The sequence below is a fragment of the Pinus tabuliformis genome, chromosome 1_2 (genome assembly GCF_031772625.1).
Source record: "Pinus tabuliformis cultivar Carrire ecotype Pingquan chromosome 1_2, CPIR1, whole genome shotgun sequence".
Lineage (NCBI taxonomy): Eukaryota > Viridiplantae > Streptophyta > Pinopsida > Pinales > Pinaceae > Pinus > Pinus tabuliformis.
The window spans coordinates 169,661,480-169,680,297 of record NC_142298.1 but is presented as its reverse complement, the minus strand read 5'-3'; the positions used below and the strand labels follow the sequence as shown (position 1 = coordinate 169,680,297).

The following is an 18,818-nucleotide window of genomic DNA, read 5'->3' as shown; positions in this document are numbered from 1 at the left end:
AGAAGAGTCTCTAGGAGTTACTCTTTTCAATGGTGACTCGGCGAGACTTGGGAGTTCAAAAAGAGTCTAACAACACTGATTAAACATTTGTTTGGAATCAATATGCCTGGGAGTTACTCTGAGGCAAACATTCTAGAATATAGTATTTTATTTTGGAAATGCTTCAAGAAACTTGTGTTGAGTGGCTGCACTGCAAACAAAGAACTTACTTCTGATTAGTTGTCATGTTTTGCGGGGAGCAGTTTTTCCAAAATCGCATGGGATTTGTACCTGGCCTCATCCTTCTGAATCTCATGCCATATGGGTGGGACAGATCACAGTGAGAATGGGACCTTTGTGGATGGCTTAACATTGCTTCGGCCACACCAGTGGACCACTGACTTGTTAGCTAGAAGATAACATGTTATCATTAGATGAGTTTGTATTCCACAAACAGGTAACTCCTCCCAAATGACCAGTGGCTGCAACTCGCTTTAGCCATCAATCTTGCTGAATTGTATATTTTTCTTATAGTTTCTAGCAGAAGGTTTTTCTTTCCTTAACCATAAACATGTCAGGGGAAATTTTCCTAATTTCCTGTTTGGACACTTTATATCTTCATATTTGAGTGGAATCTCTTTATCTTCCATGATAAAGGATTCATTTTTTTTTAAGTTGTCCCTCCCTTAGTGATTATTAAAAGGTTTTTCCTATCATTTTCTATACTTCTTTGTTCACCTTATTTCTTGCTTCTCCTGTTAACAGGACCAGGTCCTTGATCCTTATCATCATCAGAGTGAAAAGACAGAAACTTCTTCAGAATCGCTTACCTTTTCTAAAGGGATCCTCCTGAGAAGGAGGCCTTTGAGATTAACTTTATTTGGCCATACATCTGAAGGGAGACTTCCTGCAAGATCTTAGCTCACATCTGAAGGGAGACTTCCTGCATGATCTTAGCTCACATGATATATATATATCTGAAGGGTGATTTCCTGCAAGATATTAGCTCACACTCTATGTTGTGATCCTTCTTAGCTGGGTCCTGTAATGATTATAGAAGAAATTTATTCATTTGTATGTAAATTGCTGTGGTCCTTGTCACAAAGGTTGTCTGTATTCTATTGTTATGTTTATAATTTTAGGTTCTGTTTTGCAAGTGGGATCATCCTTTTCTACAAATAAGTCAAATTTTGACTCTTGGTGTATGATGGACATGCAGTCAGATTCAGACTATGCACCTGGTACTCAGAAAAAAGTGAGCGGTGAAGTAATCAGGTGGCGTGATGATTCCGGGCCAGAGAAAATTGATGCTGTCAAATATATAGAACTTTTAGAAACTGAAATTGATGAATTGAAACATCAGTTGACACAAAGGCAGGCATTACATGGACATAATGAAATTTTGGACTATCTCAAATCACTTGAACCACAGAACTTGCAGGTAATTAAGTATTATGATTATTTATAAATTTATTTTCTTTCTAACTACTATTAAGATCAAACAGTGAAGCTTTACTATTTAATAGTTCATATGATGAGCAAACTGAAAAATATAAAGCTAAAGTTTCAGTCAATAAAAGATCCCCATCCCATATCTTCCAAGATGAAGTGTTTGAAAGATAAATCTCAAAATCAAATCCTGTTCATGTTTGCATTTTGTGTTGGGCTTGAGAGAAGTTTTTTGATGGTTGGTGTCGAATTTCAGAAATGGCTCTTACCCATACACTGTGCCTTTGTTCTATCAGTAATGCTCATAATTTGCTTATTTTAGATGGTTCTATACACAAATACATGATGCATACATTTTGAAATATAATGGTTTAGTTGATGCATGTGTGATTAACACTGGAGGTTATGTGTTTTGTTTGTCGGCCAGCACTGTCATTGCACTAGTGGTGTACTACTGTAAGATTTGAAGGACATGCAATGTACCTCTACCAATATTGCTTGGTGGCATACAAGTGTGTCCTGGAGTGATGTGAATGACCTATGCTGATTAGAAAACAGTGAAAATGCCTTGCAATGAGGTCCTGGAGTGATGTGGATGACCTGTGCCTGGAGTGATGTGGATGACCTATGCTGATTGGAAAACAGTGAAAATGCCTTGCAATGACTACATTTTGGTGGCCTTGTGGTTTTGCAGCCTCTGATGATATGTGGTGACTAGAAGTTTGCTAACCTTTCTCGAAACAGAACTCAGGGCCTCCTGTTATTCTAGTTTTAAAATGACTGCGTTCCAAAGAACACTTACACTATTCCTTAAGCAGATATTCAAAGGAATCTTGATGTCATCCTTACAATGAAGCTTTGTGAGAGGGAAAGGGCGAATGTTTAACTCAGAATCTTGTTAGCAGTGCCTGGTTTGGAATCCTTTCAAGGAGGTGGGCTTCCTTGAGATGACACTCCAGAATTTAAAACAAAAGGAACTTTAGGGAATCTTTACCAACACTGTATATAAAGGAACATGTAATATATTTAGCAGTTTTGGAAGCATCAATGTAAGGATACCTTTCAGGAGGTGCCCTCCCCTTTTAGCTTAGGCGAGTTAAGGTGTGTTATGCAGGAGTTGACTTCACCCATGAAAGTCAAACTTGGTGCTTTTTGTCATCATGTTGAGTCTATTTCTCTTGGTGCACAAGTGCATATGCTTGCCCTTTTGTCCTTTTTAGCGCAGGATTATGATATTATTGCGTCACCCTTGTTGTTTATGTTCTGTAACTCTTTGACCTATGATTGCAAGAATGATTAAAGTAGTTGTTGATGGATGACACACCAATCCTTCAGGAAGAAATGGCAGATGGGAGAGAGATCCAACTGGAGCAATAGGTAGAGGATCTGGGCATAAGGTTGTGTGCTGCTCATATAGGGCTGCTGGTTGGATGACTATCCAAAGAGGAGAAAAACATTTCTTGTACAGGTTACCCACTTTTGGGTGGGTAACAGTCCCACTTGGAGAAAAGATGGAAAGTGCAGGGAGGCAAGGAGACATGGGTGGAAAGTTGTCCAGGAATATCATAAAGGGATGTGGCATGGGGGAACATGGTTTGGGGGTCAAAGTCAGCCGAGATGGCATGGGATCGAGGAAAAGGGGAACACCAAAGGCTTTTGGGATGTGGCAGAGGGCGTCACAAAATTCCTGTCACTTTTGGGAGAGAAATACTCGTTTTTAACAGCAAAGGAGGTTACAATATGTTTTGTGGAGGTGAGGGGAGGAGAATGGATTGTGTGTGAGGGTGAGATTGAGCTGTTTGTGGAGGGATTTGCATTCATCATCAAACCTGTTGTAGCTTTTTCTATCTCCTGTCACACAAGTGCTTCAGAAGATATAGAAGCCTCCTAGAGACAACCCCCGGGTTGAAAGAAAAGGGTCAGTGCCTAGGGCATCCGAGAGGAGTGATTTTGAAGATTATCTAAAGGCTTTCTGCTGCACTCCATATGTCATGTAATTTGAAAAAAGATAATTCAGAGCTTGGTTCAATAGCCCTTCGCCAAGGTAAACTCAAGCAAACACATAGATCGAAATACACATTGGTAGATATGGCTAATCTCAAAGAGAAATGTGTTGGTTTTGGTGGCCGACACACAACAATACACAATTTAACATTGTTATTGTAGTATAGCTGAACAAGAGGAAGAAAAGAAGGTAAATCGATGCAAAGGGCTGGACATAATATAGAATCCTAAGCAACGATCTCCAGCAGAAATATGGAAGAGTGAGGAGGTGAAAATGCAGAAAAAGTGGAGTGCGAACTAAGGTCTCAAGCTCTATGCCTCATGAATACATTTGTCACCAATTAGCATAACTAAATCTGTGCTTACATTCATGTACTGTAGGCTAATCTGTGATTAGACAGGTACTGCATGCTATCAAATAACACAAGTAAATCTGTGTTTACACAGGTACTTCTCACTACTTAGCAGCGTACATACAACCATGAGAGAGTGAAACTGACAACTTCATTACACAATTTCAGAAGAGGAAAGACATACATGAAATGATATACAACGGGGAAAACATACTGTGCATTGCTCCGATTGGAATCATCAAAATTGCTTCATCAATCTTTGAAGATGGAGTCCAATCACCAGTGCATCACATTTAACAATGTATATGCCCGATCACCTCATGAACAAGCAAATTGAACCAAAGTGGAACTACTCTCTCTGCAAACAGAGCTTAGAACTTGCAAAAGTAGAATTCGGGCCTCTAGAATGTAGAATTTGGGAACCTAGTTTAAGTGTTTCTTCCCTCTATTTATAAGGAGAGGGGGAGCTTTGAACAACAATTACAAAATATCTCAGCCGAGCTCCAGCTGTCTAATCGACTAGTTGTCTCGGCCTGTGAAGGTTCTGTGCCCAAAATGATTACAATCGGATTTGATTCTGTTCTTGAAAATGCAAAAATTACAGAATAATAGACATAAAGAAAACTGAATGATGGTTGAGGAAAATATCTCCCTACCATTCCTGTGATGGCCTCCGATCAGGCCACGTCTTTGCCATGATGTTCCTTTTTAGTTGTTCGGCCGGTTCACCTGTCACTTTCACCTTAATTGCTTGAATTACCCACTCTCTGGAGCTGGGAGCGATCAATTGTCAGTTGCTTGCCACAGTGCAAAAAAAGAGATTGACCCGATAGTCTTTCATTGCCTGAATGTGTGGAGCTCCATGCTGAGAAAATAATTCTCAGGTGACCTGCACACTGCTTCCTGAGTCCCATACCTCCATTTACTCACTAAAGATGCGTCGGAGCACATAGATGTCTTGTATCACCTCAAGGTAGACCCAACACTCTTTCCTGCGGATTGTGGTCCTCGCTGACTTGACCGAGTGATCTTTGACAGTCGCCATTACTCCTGAGACCAACTCCTCTGTTCCCACATTCAATCTTGCAGCTGCCGACCCATACGCCTTTAACTCTCTGTACCGTGCTTATCGGAGAAATTCCATATTGCAATTTTCACAGTGGTGCAGTATTCTAATCTTCCGATTGCCGACCTTTGATATGACGAGCTCCTTTTGCTTAGCCCTTCCCGCATTTCTCACCACAGGAGCGAGGGTCGTGACTTGCCGGTTAGCCTTGAGTTGCTAGAGCGTTTTTGTTCCTGTCGAGGGCTATTTTCCTTCGTTAAGTGCTCAACCCTTGGTTCTTTGAGTTTGTGTGACTGTGGTGCCAACCCAATATCGGAGCCCCCTTATTAGAACTTTTTCAAGTATCAAGTGTTACAAAGTGTCGACATTCTCAACCTCCGATACGTCAACCTCTGATACGTCGACCTACGATATGACGTCATCGCTCCACGTGGCACCTCATGAGTGGTGACACATGTCACCCATATTTGTCCCCTTAGGCCCCCTCAAACTGCCAAAACTGCCTGCAATGTGTCCTTCAGTACCGCCACGCCATACTGACGTAAGATGCCACTGTAGCTTATCGGGACCAATCATATGCCACAACGTGTCCTGCTAGAGGAGAGAGAAAAGGGCCCACCCACCTTTGGTTTTGTGATGAAATCCTTTGTTAATCCTTTCTCGGCATTCTTGACGGTTTTTAACATTATCAGCACATTATGCATATCACAACTTTTTAAAGGTTGTCACCTTAAGTAGTTCCGATTCTCTGATTCATCAACCTTCCAATGTGTCGATGCGACCTCCGATATGCGATTGCTGATATGCTTGATGCTCTGATGTTGCGATCGCCGATATGGCTGATGCTCTGATGTTGCAATTGCCAATATGGCTGATGCTCTGATGTTGTGATCATGGATATCTCTGGACCTCCGATATGCGATCGTTGATATATTGGACCTCTGATAGTGCTTCCTAAGGCTTCAATCCTTGAACTTCAGTAGACCATATCTTTTGATCCAGGAGTCCATTTTTGGACTTCCACATATCATTGGAAAGCTTGTTCAGAGCACTTTCCAATGGAGAGGGTCCGATTTAGGCTTTGAGTCCTTCTGCTGCTTGGAAAATGACTGCAAACTTTTCTGCTCATTTACTCTTTGGACAACTGGAAACACATTTTGCAATAAGTGACAACATTGGCTCCAATTGGGGACAATGCCTTGTTGGCAAGGTGCTGAGAACCTGTAGACTAGTAACCTTCACCATTGGGCATGGAGTCAAAAATATATCGAACCTATAAAACCAGAAAATCTCCATGGAACTTTATTTGCTGGGAGTCCTTTCCTCATAAAACTGAAATGCAAAACTACAAACTCTAAAAACTGGAAATTAAACACTCACATAGTGAGCTTATTTATATACAACTCTTACTTAGGCATAAGGCTCAATTCACCCAAGTGAGGTCAACCTTCCAATGATACCAACCCAACATCTGAGTACTAGACCTTATGCCATTGTTCTCTTGGAAGTCAACAACTAAAACAGGCATGCACCACTGCCCCCAAACTGATATTTGATGCTCAACTCTTTTAATCTCCTCCATGAACCTTCTAGTTGGGCTTGGAATTGATATATACTGTTGCGGGCCAAAGAAAGATGTTTACAATAATATTCAAACAGTGGAGTTGCCAAGGTGAGAGATCTTCAACCCACACTTCCCTTGCTCACCCGATAGAGGGAATGTAAAAATTGTCGTACCCAGGGAAAAATATTCTGATTCGTTCCTTGACAACGACGCCAGAAAGATGTTGTAGCTTTTTCTATCTCCTGTCACACAAGTGCTTCAGAAGATATAGAAGCCTCCTAGAGATAACCTCCGGGTTGAAATAAAAGGGTCAGTGCCTAGGGCATCTAAGAGGAGTGCTTTTGAAGATTATCTAAAGGCTTTCTACTACACTCCATATGTCACGTAATTTGAAAAAAGATAATTCAAATCTTGGTTCAATAGCCCTTCGCCAAGGTAAACTCAAGCAAACACATAGATTGAAATACACACTAGTAGATATGGCTAATCTCAAAGAGAAATGCATTGGTTCTGGTGGCCGACACACAACAATACACAATTTAACATTGTTATTGTAGTATAGATGAACAGGAGGAAGGAAAGGAGGGAAATCGATGTAGAGGGCTGGACATAACACAAAATCCTAAGCAACAATCTCCAACAGAAATATGGAAAAGTGAGGAGGTGAAAATGCAGAAAAAGTGGAGCGCGAATTAAGGTCTCAATCTCTATGCCTCATGAATACATTTGTCAACAATTAGCATAAGTATATCTGTGCTTACATACATGTACTGTAGGCTATCAAATAACAAAAGTAAATCCGTGATTACACAGGTACTGTAGGCTATCAGGTAACAAAAGTAAATATGTGTTTACACAGGTACTTCTCACTACTTAGCAACATACATACAACCGTGAAAGAGTGAAACGACAGCTTCATTACACAATTTTAGAAGAGGAAAGACATACAAGAAATGATATACAAAGGGGAAAACATACTGCGCACTGCTTCGATTGGAATCAACAAAACTGCTTCATTAATCTTTGAAGATGGAGTCCAAATCACCAGTCCATCACATTTAACAATTGTATATGCCTGAGCACCTCATGAACAAGCAAATTGAACCAAAGTGGAACCACTCTCTCTGCAAACAGAGCTCAGAACTTGCAAAAGCAGAATTTGGGCCTCTAGAATGCAGAATTTGGGAACTCGGTTTAAGTGTTTCTTCCCTCTATTTATAAGTAGATGGGGAGCTTTGTACAACGATTACATAATATCTCAGCTGAGCTCCAACTGTCTAATTGAGTAGCTGTCTCTGCGTGTTAAGGTTCTGTTGCCAAAAATGATTACAATTGGATTTGATTCTGTTCTTGAAAATGCAAAAAATACAGAATAATAGACATAAAGAAAATTGAATGATGGTTGAGGAAGATATCTCCCTACCATTCCTGTGATGGTCTTCGATCAAGCCACGTCTTTGCCGTGATGTTCCTCTTTAGTTGTTCGGTCGGTTCACTTGTCACTTTCGCCTCAACTGCTTGAATTCCCCACTCTCTGGAGCTGGGACCAATCAACTGTCGGTTGCTTGCCATAGTGCAGAAACAGGGATTGACTTGTCAGTGTTTCATTGCCTGATTGCATGGAGCTCCATGCTGAGAACCTAATTCTCAGGTGACCTGCACACTGCTTCCTGAGTCCCATACCTCCATTTACTCACTGAAGACGTGTGCCTGAGCATAGAGATGGCTTGTATCACCTCAAGGCAGACCCAACACTCATTCCTGCGGACTGTGGTCCTTGCTACCTTGACCCAACGATCTTTGACATTTTCCATTACTCCTGAGACCAACTCCTCTATTCCCGCATTCAATCTTGTAGCTGCCGACCCATACACATTTAACTCTTTGTACCGTGCTTATCGGAGAAATTCCATATTGCAATTTTCACAGTGTAGTATTCTAATCTTCCGATTGCTGACCTCCGATATGATGAGCTCCTTCCGCTTAGCCCTTCCCGCATTTCTCACCTGCCGTTTAGCCTTGAGTTGCTAGAGCATTTTTGTTCCTGCCAGGGGCTATTTTTCCTTCGTTAAGTGCTCAACGCCCTTGGTTCTTTGAGTGTGTGCGATTGTGGTGCCAGTGGAATGTCGGAGCCCCCTTATTGGAACTTTTTCAAGTATCAAGTGTTACAGAGTGTCGACATCCTCAACCTCCGATACACCGACGTTCGATATGATGTCATCGCTCCATATGGCTCCTCATGAGGGGTGACACGTGTCACCCAGATTTGCCCCCATAGGCCCCCTCAAAACGCCAAAACTTCCTGCCACGTGTCCTTCCGTACTGCCCATCATACTGACGTCAGATGCCATTGTAGCTTATCGGGATCAATTATATGCCACTGCATGTCCTGCTAGAGGAGAGAGAAAAGGGCCTACTCACCTTTGGTTTTGCGATGAAATCCTTTGTTAATCATTTGTCGGCGTTCCCGACGGTTTTTAACACTATCAACACATTATGCATATCGCAACTTTTTAAAGGTGTCACCTTAAGAAATTTCGATTCTCTGATTTGCCGACATTTCGATGTGTCGATGCTCTGATATTCCTGACCTCCGATATGCGATCGCTATATGCTTGATGCTCTGATATTGCGATTGTCGATATGCCTGATGCTTTGATGTTGCGATCGCCGATATCTCTGGAGGTCCGATATATCGGACCTCCGATATTCCTTCCTAAGGCTTCAATCCTTGAACTTCAGCAGACCATATCTTTTGATCTAGGAGTCCATTTTTGGACTTCCATATATCGTTGGAAAGTTTGTTCGGAGCACTTTCCAATGGAGAGGGTCTGATTTAGGCTTTGAGTCCTTCTGCTACATGGAAAATGAATACAAACTTCTCTGCTCATTTACTCTTTGGAGAACTGGAAACACATTTTGCAGTAAGTGACAACAAAACCAACGGTTCATGGGGCAGGAGCTAGGAGTAGGTTTATGGGTATGGTGATGAGTAGAGGGGTTAGGATTCAAGGGCTGCTTCCACGAGGATTGGGAAAATTATCTCATACTTGGCTAAGGTTGTGTCCAATGACTTGAAGAGGGTAATGAGGGGGAGCAACTCCTTAAGGTGGGTGGTGTAAGAGTTGGTGTGATCTCTCAAAAGGTGGTGTAGGGGGTTGGGAAAGTGTGCTTGGAGGCAAAAGGGGGAACAGATGTAGAGAGGGAGAATGTGAGGAGGGCGTGGTCTGCCATTGGAAGGTGGGAAACTAAGAGATGTTGAATATGTGGGAGAAGGTTATGGTTGGCCAGGGCATAGTCAACAACATTGGCTCCCCCACTGTGTCGTAACCAAGCAAAAGCTCCTAGGCTTGAAAAACAAGGGATCCTATTCAATATCAATAAACCATGGGCTTCACCCAACTACAGGAGGTATCTCTCGTAGCTTTTAAGAGGTCCATTCCTGTCCTTCGAACTCCTATGAAGACTCATGGACTTTGGCTCTAGCTCTTGGAGGCTTTGTTATGAAGGAGTACCTGTAGGTCTTTAGTGCGTGCATTGAAATGACTGAGAAGAATGATTTCCCCAGGAGTGGAATAGAGGGAGATGTCTCCATAGAGATCGAGGAAAGGGTCTCACTCCAACTCAATATGTAGTGCAAAGTGTGATCAGGCTGGGCGAAAGTAGCAAATTGTAATGTAGTTTTATCGAAGAAGGGTGTTGTTCAGATGTAATAGGAACCACAAGCAAAAAAATAAACAAGAAGTAACTACCAAAGTTGTGAACCCCATTTGAGCCAATTAATAAGTACCACATACTCCAAGACAAGCATCTCAGTCTGAAACAATTCAATCCCAAGTCTGTCCATATGCCTAAAATAACCAAAACAATTCACTGTGGGAGTGTGTTTTCATGCAAAATTAAAATTAAAGGGTAACTCCATTACATGCATGAGCCTTCAAACTATTGGGAAAAAGATAAGTACACTATATTTTATACTATCAACTCTCCACGATGAGTGTGACTTCCTTTTTCTATCAAAAACAACAGAGACCCCCCTTCACCGACAGACCTTCATCCCTAATGCAACCTCCTCCTTCAAAACACTATGAATGTGGACTACAACCATTTGAAAATTTGCATCAACATGATCTTAATGCTGGTGTGCTCTCTTTCCTGAATATGCCCTATATATGGAACAACATTCACACACTGTCCAAGAACATGGTACAACTGCTTGGAAGCATACATTCTGACTTGTCAACAACTTTGAGACTTGAATAGGTCAAGTAAAAGATATCCATGGCTTTTGAAAATGCCAAACCTGCTTCTCAGTGTTTCTCCCAGCTGGGCACTGTTAACCACTAAAGTTGCATTTGAAGATTTCTCAAAGGCTCCATCAGGGCTTCTAAGCTCCATCAGAGTTCTAGACTTCATCAGGGCTTTTAAGCCCCTTTCTTCTTCTTCTCATCATTCCGTTTTTCAGACTCTGTGTTGATTTGGGGTAGCATTAGATGTGCTCTAGCCACGAAACTTGGTGGAGAGGTTAAGGCACATGAGATCTCCAATACCCAGAAAGGGTTTGGGAAAATTCTAAACAGTTTGGGAGATGTTAAAATAATTAATATTTTTAATATAATTCCTAAGTCTAAACTTAGGGAAAATAAAATATTAATGTGAATTAATATGAAACTGTGTTAGAATGGTCCAAAAGTCATGGATCAAGCCAGATCTAATCTTAGCCGTTGATTACGGACTTAATCTCGACCGTTGATTTGTCAACAAGAAAAGTATAAGAGGAGGCTTGAGGGTCACTTGGAGAACACATCGAGGGAGACCAGTTAGTTCAATTTCTGGAGCGGGGTTAGCTGAGAAATTGAACCAGTGGTTTGGTGAGCAGTCAGGAGGCAGCAAGTACGGAATAGAGAGACGGGAGATCAGTGCAGAGGCAGAAAAGGCAGACGCAGGGCCAGAGGGAGCCACGCAGAGGCAGCAGAGACTGTGCAGAGCTAGCAGGGCTTGCGTCATCCATGCAGAGGCTGCAGGAGTGACGCAGAAGGCCAGAGAGGCTGCGCAGAGTCTCAACAGGCTGAAGTAGAGGGTTTCAGGCCACGCAGAGGTCAGCAGGGCTGATGCTGGGTTCGGAAGTAGTGCTGGAGAATTTGTCTATTTGTGGGTAAGCCAGTTTGGCACCCTGTTGTACTAGAAAATTGATGAATAATAAAATCCTCCCTTGCTGCACCGGTTTTCCCACATTGGGTTTTTCGGGGACATTAGTCCAAAATATCTGTGTCAATGTGTTGATTCTTGTGCATATGTTTGTTTCTATATTACAGTGTGATATCTGCAGTAGTATTTATTTTAATGTTTATTAAAGTGATTTCATGAATAACTTATGCTGGAATAAGTAGGAAAAGTAAATCAGTTACTGCAGTGGTAGAATTATCACATAGTATCAGAGCAAGTAATTAGAGATAGAAATGGAAAATCAGTTATGGGTCGAGACCACGATGCAGAGGCATCCACCTCAAGGCACTCACGCAGATTTTTCAGAAGATTGCACAAGAGAAAGAGATTTTGATTTCTCTATGTTGGCTTCCAGGCTAGAAGAAGAAGTGGCGTGCATGACTAGTGTTGCATCATGAGAAGTATGGTATATAGACAGTGGAGCCTCGTGGCATATGATGGGAATCAGGGAGTGTTTCTCAAAATATCGAGAAGAGAAGATGAACTTTCAGATCACCATGGGGAACAAGGCAAAGTGTACTCCAGTAGGGAAGGGTACCATAGTTTTTCAGACAGAATTGGGAGAGCAGTTCCGTGCCACAAATGTGCTGCATGTGCCAGGATTGGGGATGAACTTACTTTTCGTGTCACAACTACAAGGCAAGGGCTATGACGTCTACTTCATTAAGGAAAAGGTATACGTCAAACACCCGAGCTGGAAAAAGAAAGTGCAGATTGGGATCAAAAGTAATTGGTTGTATAGATTACAACTAGAATCACCAATGGCACTAATAAGCAGTCATGGAGACAAGGACTTGAATGAACTATGGCACAAAAGGATGGGTCACTTGCACCATGGAGCTATGAGAATTCTCAAGAGCACTGTAACAGGAGTTTCGGATCTAAGTACGGAATGAGATGATGTATGCAGGGGATGCGCTCTAGGAAAGTATGCCAAGGCGGCATTTCCTAGGAGTAAACACAGGGCCAAGAGTGTACTAGGATTGATACATTCAGATATCTGCGGACCTATGTCCGTCAAATCTCTCGGTGTTGCCGAGTATTTCCTTACCTTCATTGATAACCACTCGAGGAAAACTTGGATTTATTTTCTGAAAACCAAAGATGAGGTTTTCTGTCGATTCAAGGAGTTCAAGGCTCTGGTGGAGAATCTGACTCGGAATAAAATAAAAATTTTGCGCTTAGATAATGGTGGAAAGTATGTTGATAAGGACTTCACTGATTATTGCACTAAGGAGGGCATCAGAAGAGAGTGGACAACTCCCTACAATCCGGAGCAGAATGGGGTAGCAGAAAGAAAGAACAAGACTATTGTAGAAGCAGCTAGGGCCATGATGTATGATCAGGATATGCCAAAATTCCTGTGGGCGGAAGCATGCAACACAACTGTCTATGTTCAGAACATGACTTCTCATCAGGCATTGGGCAAGATTACTCCAGAGAAAGTCTTCACTGGGAAGACACCTGAAGTTAGTCATTTCAGGATATTTGGGAGTTTAACACATTGCCACATACCCGAAGAAAAGAGGAAGAAGCTGGATCAGATTGCGGAAAAGGGATATCTGGTGGGATATAGTGAGAACGCTAAGGCATACAGAATCTATCATCCAGGGAGCAGGAAGGTAGTAGTACGACGAGATGTAAGGTTCATGGAGGACAGAGCTTTCAGAAGATTTCGCAAAATGCCTTCCGAAGAGTAGTCAAAAGAGGATCCGTTGGTCATGCCTCTTCAACCAACAGAAGTGAAGAATTCTTCCCCAGGTCAGGAAGATTCTCAGTATGAGGAGGATGAGTGGACAGAAGCACCTGCTAGCAGAGGAAGAACTAGCAGGGAACTTTGTCAGATTCTGCGTGATGTAGAGAACTTCATCGGTGACCCAAGGAATAGTAAGAGGGAGCGAAAACAGCCAGACAGATATCAGGCGTTAGTAGCTCAGGATGGAGAACCTGCCAACTTCAAGGAGGAAGCTCAACATTAGGTCTGGCTAGATGCGATGGTAGAGGAGTATAACTCCATAATGGTGAACGATGTCTGGGAGGTGGTGTCAAGACCTCAAGACAGATCTGTGGTAGGTTCGAGATAGATCTACAAGATCAAATATGCTGCGGACGACAGTGTTGAGAAATACAAGGCCAGGTTTGTGGCTAAGGGGTATGCTCAAAAGGAAGGGATTGACTATGAGGAAACCTTCGCCCCGTTAGCCAGGTATACATCTATTAGGACCGTGATATCTCTTGCAGCCCAGATGGGATGGGAGATCCATCAGATGGATGTCAAGACAACATTTCTGAATGAGGTAATAGAATAAGAGGTATACATTGAACAACCAGAGGGCTTTGAAACTCATGAGAATAAGTCTCATGTATGCACACTGAAGAATGCCTTGTATGGGCTGAAGCAAGCACCGAGAGCATGGTATGGTCGAATAGATGTCTACTTGCAGAAGATGGGGTTTGTCAAGAGTGACGCAGATCCAATTCTCTACTATCTGGTTGTAGAGAACGAGCCGCTTATCTTAGTATTATATGTGGATGATCTCTTTCTGACAGGATCATCCAGAATCATTGAGGACTACAAGAAGAATCTAGCCACAGAGTTCGATATGAAGGATGTGGGATGAATGCACTACTTCCTATGGTTTGAAGTTTGGCAATAGAAGGGAGAAATCTTCCTTGGGTAAGGGAGGTATGCTACAGAAATCCTGAAAAGATTCGGGATGGGAGACTGTAGACCTATGGCTACGCCAATGATCACTAACTGGAAGAAGATTGTTGCATCAGAAGACAAGGATGTCGATACCACCCTATACTGGCAGCTCATAGGGTCCCTGATGTATCTGGTCAATACCATGCCAGATATTTGCTACACTGTCAACACCCTCAGTTAGTTCATGGTAGAACCAAAGAAGGCACACTGGCAGCAGCCAAACACGTTCTCAGGTATTTACAGGGAACAGTTGATTATGGGCTCCTATACACCAAGGGGAAGGATATCAGGTTTAGTAGATTTACTGATGCAGATTGGGAAAGAAGTTCAGTTGATAAGAAAAGTACCTCTGGGTACTGTTGCAACATTGGATTAGGAAAGGCCTCTTGGTGCATTAGCAAACAGAAGTCCGTGGCTCTGAGCTCATCTGAGGCAGAATATATGGCAACAAGAACAACTTCGTGTGAGGCCATATGGCTTAAAAAACTGCTGGTGAACCTATTCAGAAGAAATATGGAGGTGACCAGGATCATGTGCGATAATAAGAGTTGCATCAAACTCTCTGAGAATCCAGTGTTTCATGATAGGTCGAAGCATATTGATATCTGGTGTCACTTTGTCAGAGACTGTGTCCAACGAGGAGCTGTTCAGTTGAGCTACGCTCCTATAGGAGAACAGGTGGCAGATATCTTCACCAAGGCCCTTGGAAAGTCAAAATTTGACTACTTCAGGGAAAAGATGGGGATGGTAAAGAACCCCTTCCAGAAGTAGAAATGAGTGTGTTAGCAACACGAATGAAGAGGGAGTTACAGTGCAGGTGCAATGTTGGGAGAAAGGACCAGCAACAACACAGATGCAGAGGGAGTTGTCGTACAGATGTAGCAGTGGCAGAGCCATGGGCAACAGTATAGGATACAACAGTGTAGAGGATGTTGGGCAGGAAGGCTTTGCATCAGCACAGGAACCGATGCCGGATGATCAGGGTGATGCTCAATGAGGAGTATTGCCAGAGCACAGTGCTCGCTAAGAGGGAGTGTTGATTTGGGGTAGCATCGGATGTGCTCTAGCCTCTAAACTTGGTGGAGAGGCTAAGCCACATGAGATCTCCAATACCCAGAAAGGGTTTGGGTAGATTCTAAACAGTTTGGGAGATATTAAAATAATTAATATTTTTAATGTAATCTCTAAGTCTAAACTTAGGGAAAATAAAATATTAATGTGAATTATTATGAAACTGTGTTAGAATGGTCCAAAAGTCATGGATCAAGCCAGATCTAATCTTAGTCGTTGATTAGGGACTTAATCTCCGCCATTGATTTGTCAACAAGGAAAGTATAAGAGGAGGCTTGAGGGTCACTTGGAGAACACACCGAGGGAGACTAGGCAGTTCAATTTCTGGAGCGGGGTTAGCTGAGAAATTGAACCAGTGGTTTGGTGAGTAGTCAGGCGATAACAAGTACGGAACAAAGAGATGGGAGATTAGTGCAGAGGCAGAAAAGGCAGACGCGAGGCAAGAGAGAGCCACACAGAGGCAGCAGAGACTGCGCAGAGCTAGTAGGGCTTGCGTCATCCACGTAGAGGCTGCAGGAGTGACGCAGAAGGCCAGAGAGGCTGCGTAGAGTCTCAACAGGCTGACGCAGAGGGTTTCAGGGCACGTAGAGGTCAGCAGGGCTGACATTGGGTTCAGATGAAGTGCTGGAGAATTTGTCTATCTGTGGGTAAGCCAGTTTGGCACCCTGTTGTACTAGAAAATTGCTAAATAATAAAATCCTCCCTTGCTGCACCGATTTTCCCACATTGGGTTTTTCCGGGGACGTTAGTCCAAAATATCTGTGTCAATGTGTTGATTCTTGTGCATATGTTTGTTTGTGTATTACGGTGTGATATCTGCAGCAATATTTATTTTAATGTTTATTGAAGTGATTTGATGAATAACTTATGCTGGAATAAGTAGGAAAAGTAAATCAGTTATTGCAGTGATAGAATATTCACATTCTGCAGCCCTGCGGGGACATTGTAAAAATGATGCTAGTATGATGAAATGAAGTCATGTAACATGCATAGGTATCTAAGGACTTTATTAGCAATTAAGTTCACTCTAGGGAGTTTTTTTCCTTAGCTAATTATTTGTGTTTTTTTAACGCTGAATAATTAGTTGAGTTTTTCTTCGAGATATACCCCAAAGCTGGAGTGCGGCTTGATGGTAGAGTCTTAGGTGAGTCCTAGTGTCAAAGTCAATGTATATTACCATACTAGATCATCTTTAAAGTTTCGCAGATGAGATTTTTAATAAATTTTTTATGTAAGTTGTAATAACTTAATAAGTGTTGTCTAGAGAAGTTGTAGGGGGTATGAGTACCCAAAATTAGACCTCTACACCTCAACTTTCTACTAAGACACACTATGAGGGTCAAAAAATGATTATTTACCCGTCAAGACCCATTTTTCCTAAGTTTTGATGTAAAATTGACAAATAAAATTAACCAAAAATTAATAATTGAGAGAAAGTGAAAATTCTCTCCAAGTCAAGGTTGCACAAAAAATAAGTGGAAATTCACCTCAAAAAAGGTGAGGTGGACTCCATTCATCAAGGAAGATAAGCACAAGAAAAAATTCGATGGTCCTCAAGGACAACGAATTTTCCAAAAAATTTCACTTTTCAAGGAATACAATTTGAGTTCCAATATTTAATAGGGTTTTTGGTTAAGTTTGACTTGGGATGAATTTGAAATGGGTATCCCATCACTCCAACATTTAATTTCCACTCCACCCAAGTTACCACTTGTTGCAAACAACTAGCTTCCTTGAGGATCTGCATAGGGCATCTAAAGGTTTCGATTTTCTTTATGGGATCTAAATGTTTTTCCTTGGGACCACCACCTATCACTTGGAGATGAGATTTATCATTGGGATCTACTCCTGTTTTTCTATAAATTAAGCCTTGAGCTCCTCATTTGGATGATTCTGATGTAATGCTTAGACGAGATTGGGCTAGCGGCTTTGCAAATTTTGTACTCTATTTTTTTCGGATCTAATAAAGCAAAGACTTTGGGGATTGTTTTATGTGGTGTTATTCTTTTGCTTTTAAGGTATAATGGTTTCAATTTGTGCTTAATGCTCTACTTGTGCTAATCGATTTATTATTTCCACTTGCCAAGATTTGGATCTATTAATGTAAGCTATCTTGCGTTAATTTTTGAGCTAGAGGACCACTTTAGAGGGAGAAGCACTAGAGGGTTTTTGGTTAAACCCCTAGCCTTCTTTTTCATTGTGTAGTCTAGTTCCTTGTGGATCTAATAAGTTTTTGTCAAGTGTGTAGAAGATATTTGTTTTTTGAAGCAGATCTTCAGTGTGGGGTAAGTTTTTGGTTGAACGAACCCAGTCCCAGGTCGAAAGGAGCAAGAACCCACATTGATTTACTTCTCTCAAAGTCTGATCTAAAGATTGAAAAGGGAGTTTCTACCCCAGATCTCTAAGACGTCTCATTTGTAAATCAAAATCTACTGTATTTTATGCGCTTTCAAAGACAGATCTAGATTTATAGAGCTTAGTTAGAGGGTTAACCCCTTATTGCTTGAACAAGAGCAGAGGTGTCCTCATACTCTTGTGGTTGGCATTTGTATTTTTAAGTGTACATTCTCATTATCTTGTGATTCGATTTTTCTTGCATTAGGACTAATCGTTGTCTTGATGCTTACACAGTTCCTTGTGGAAGCTTGATGAGTGGGGTTTTGAAGGCATTTTGAAGGGATCTATAGGTGGAGGCTTGAGATATCAAGAGATATACACACTTGATACCGTTTCCAAACTTGATTTTTGAATAGAAGCCTTTTATCCATCTCTTGTGCACAAATTTTTCTTCTTGAAGAAGTTTGACGTTGAGCCTTAAAGCTAAGATCTCTTGGAGGAAAAGCGAGTTTCCTCACTTGAGGAACTCTTTCATTGTAATTCTTAAGAATTGTAATATTTTTCTCATCTCCATCTTGTATTTTGAGGAGGATATTTGTTCCTTGATTCATTTGTTGTAAACCCTCCTCAAGATCTAAGTCCCTCACTTCTCTATAAGAGGGCATTTCTAATAATAATAAAAGAAATTTTGCTGCTTGAGGGAGCTTGGGGATTTCCCCTTGGCATCCCGATCTCCTCATTTGGAAGGAGGATCTTTAGGTGATTGGTGACTAACTTGTTTCATTTGCTTTGCTAGTTTAGTTTATTTACTTGCTCATTTCATCATCTAATTGCTCACTCACATGCTAGATCTCATCTCTAATTTGCATTTTTCATTGGGCTATTTAGCACATTGAAGTACACTCATTTCCATAGCTGATTTACTGGCTTAGATCTGATTTATTCATTGCTGATATAACTCATCCCATTGCTGGTATTTCATTGTTCATTTCATAGTCTAACTTGTTTGCATTCCACACCTTACAATTTTATGCAAGTGTGACACTTTATTGACTTATAATT

The 18,818-nt window shown here is 41.6% G+C and overlaps 1 protein-coding gene across 1 annotated transcript in view; it reads left to right on the top strand.

The window, feature by feature from the left end:
- The window catches only part of LOC149205026 (uncharacterized), a 247,398-nt gene that overhangs the window by 163,826 nt on the left and 64,754 nt on the right, over positions 1 to 18,818 (top strand). The window contains exon 5 of the mRNA XM_089394867.1: positions 1,199 to 1,420. Within this exon, the coding sequence (XP_089250993.1) occupies positions 1,199 to 1,420 (222 nt within the window). The remainder of the gene's footprint in view (positions 1 to 1,198; positions 1,421 to 18,818) is intronic.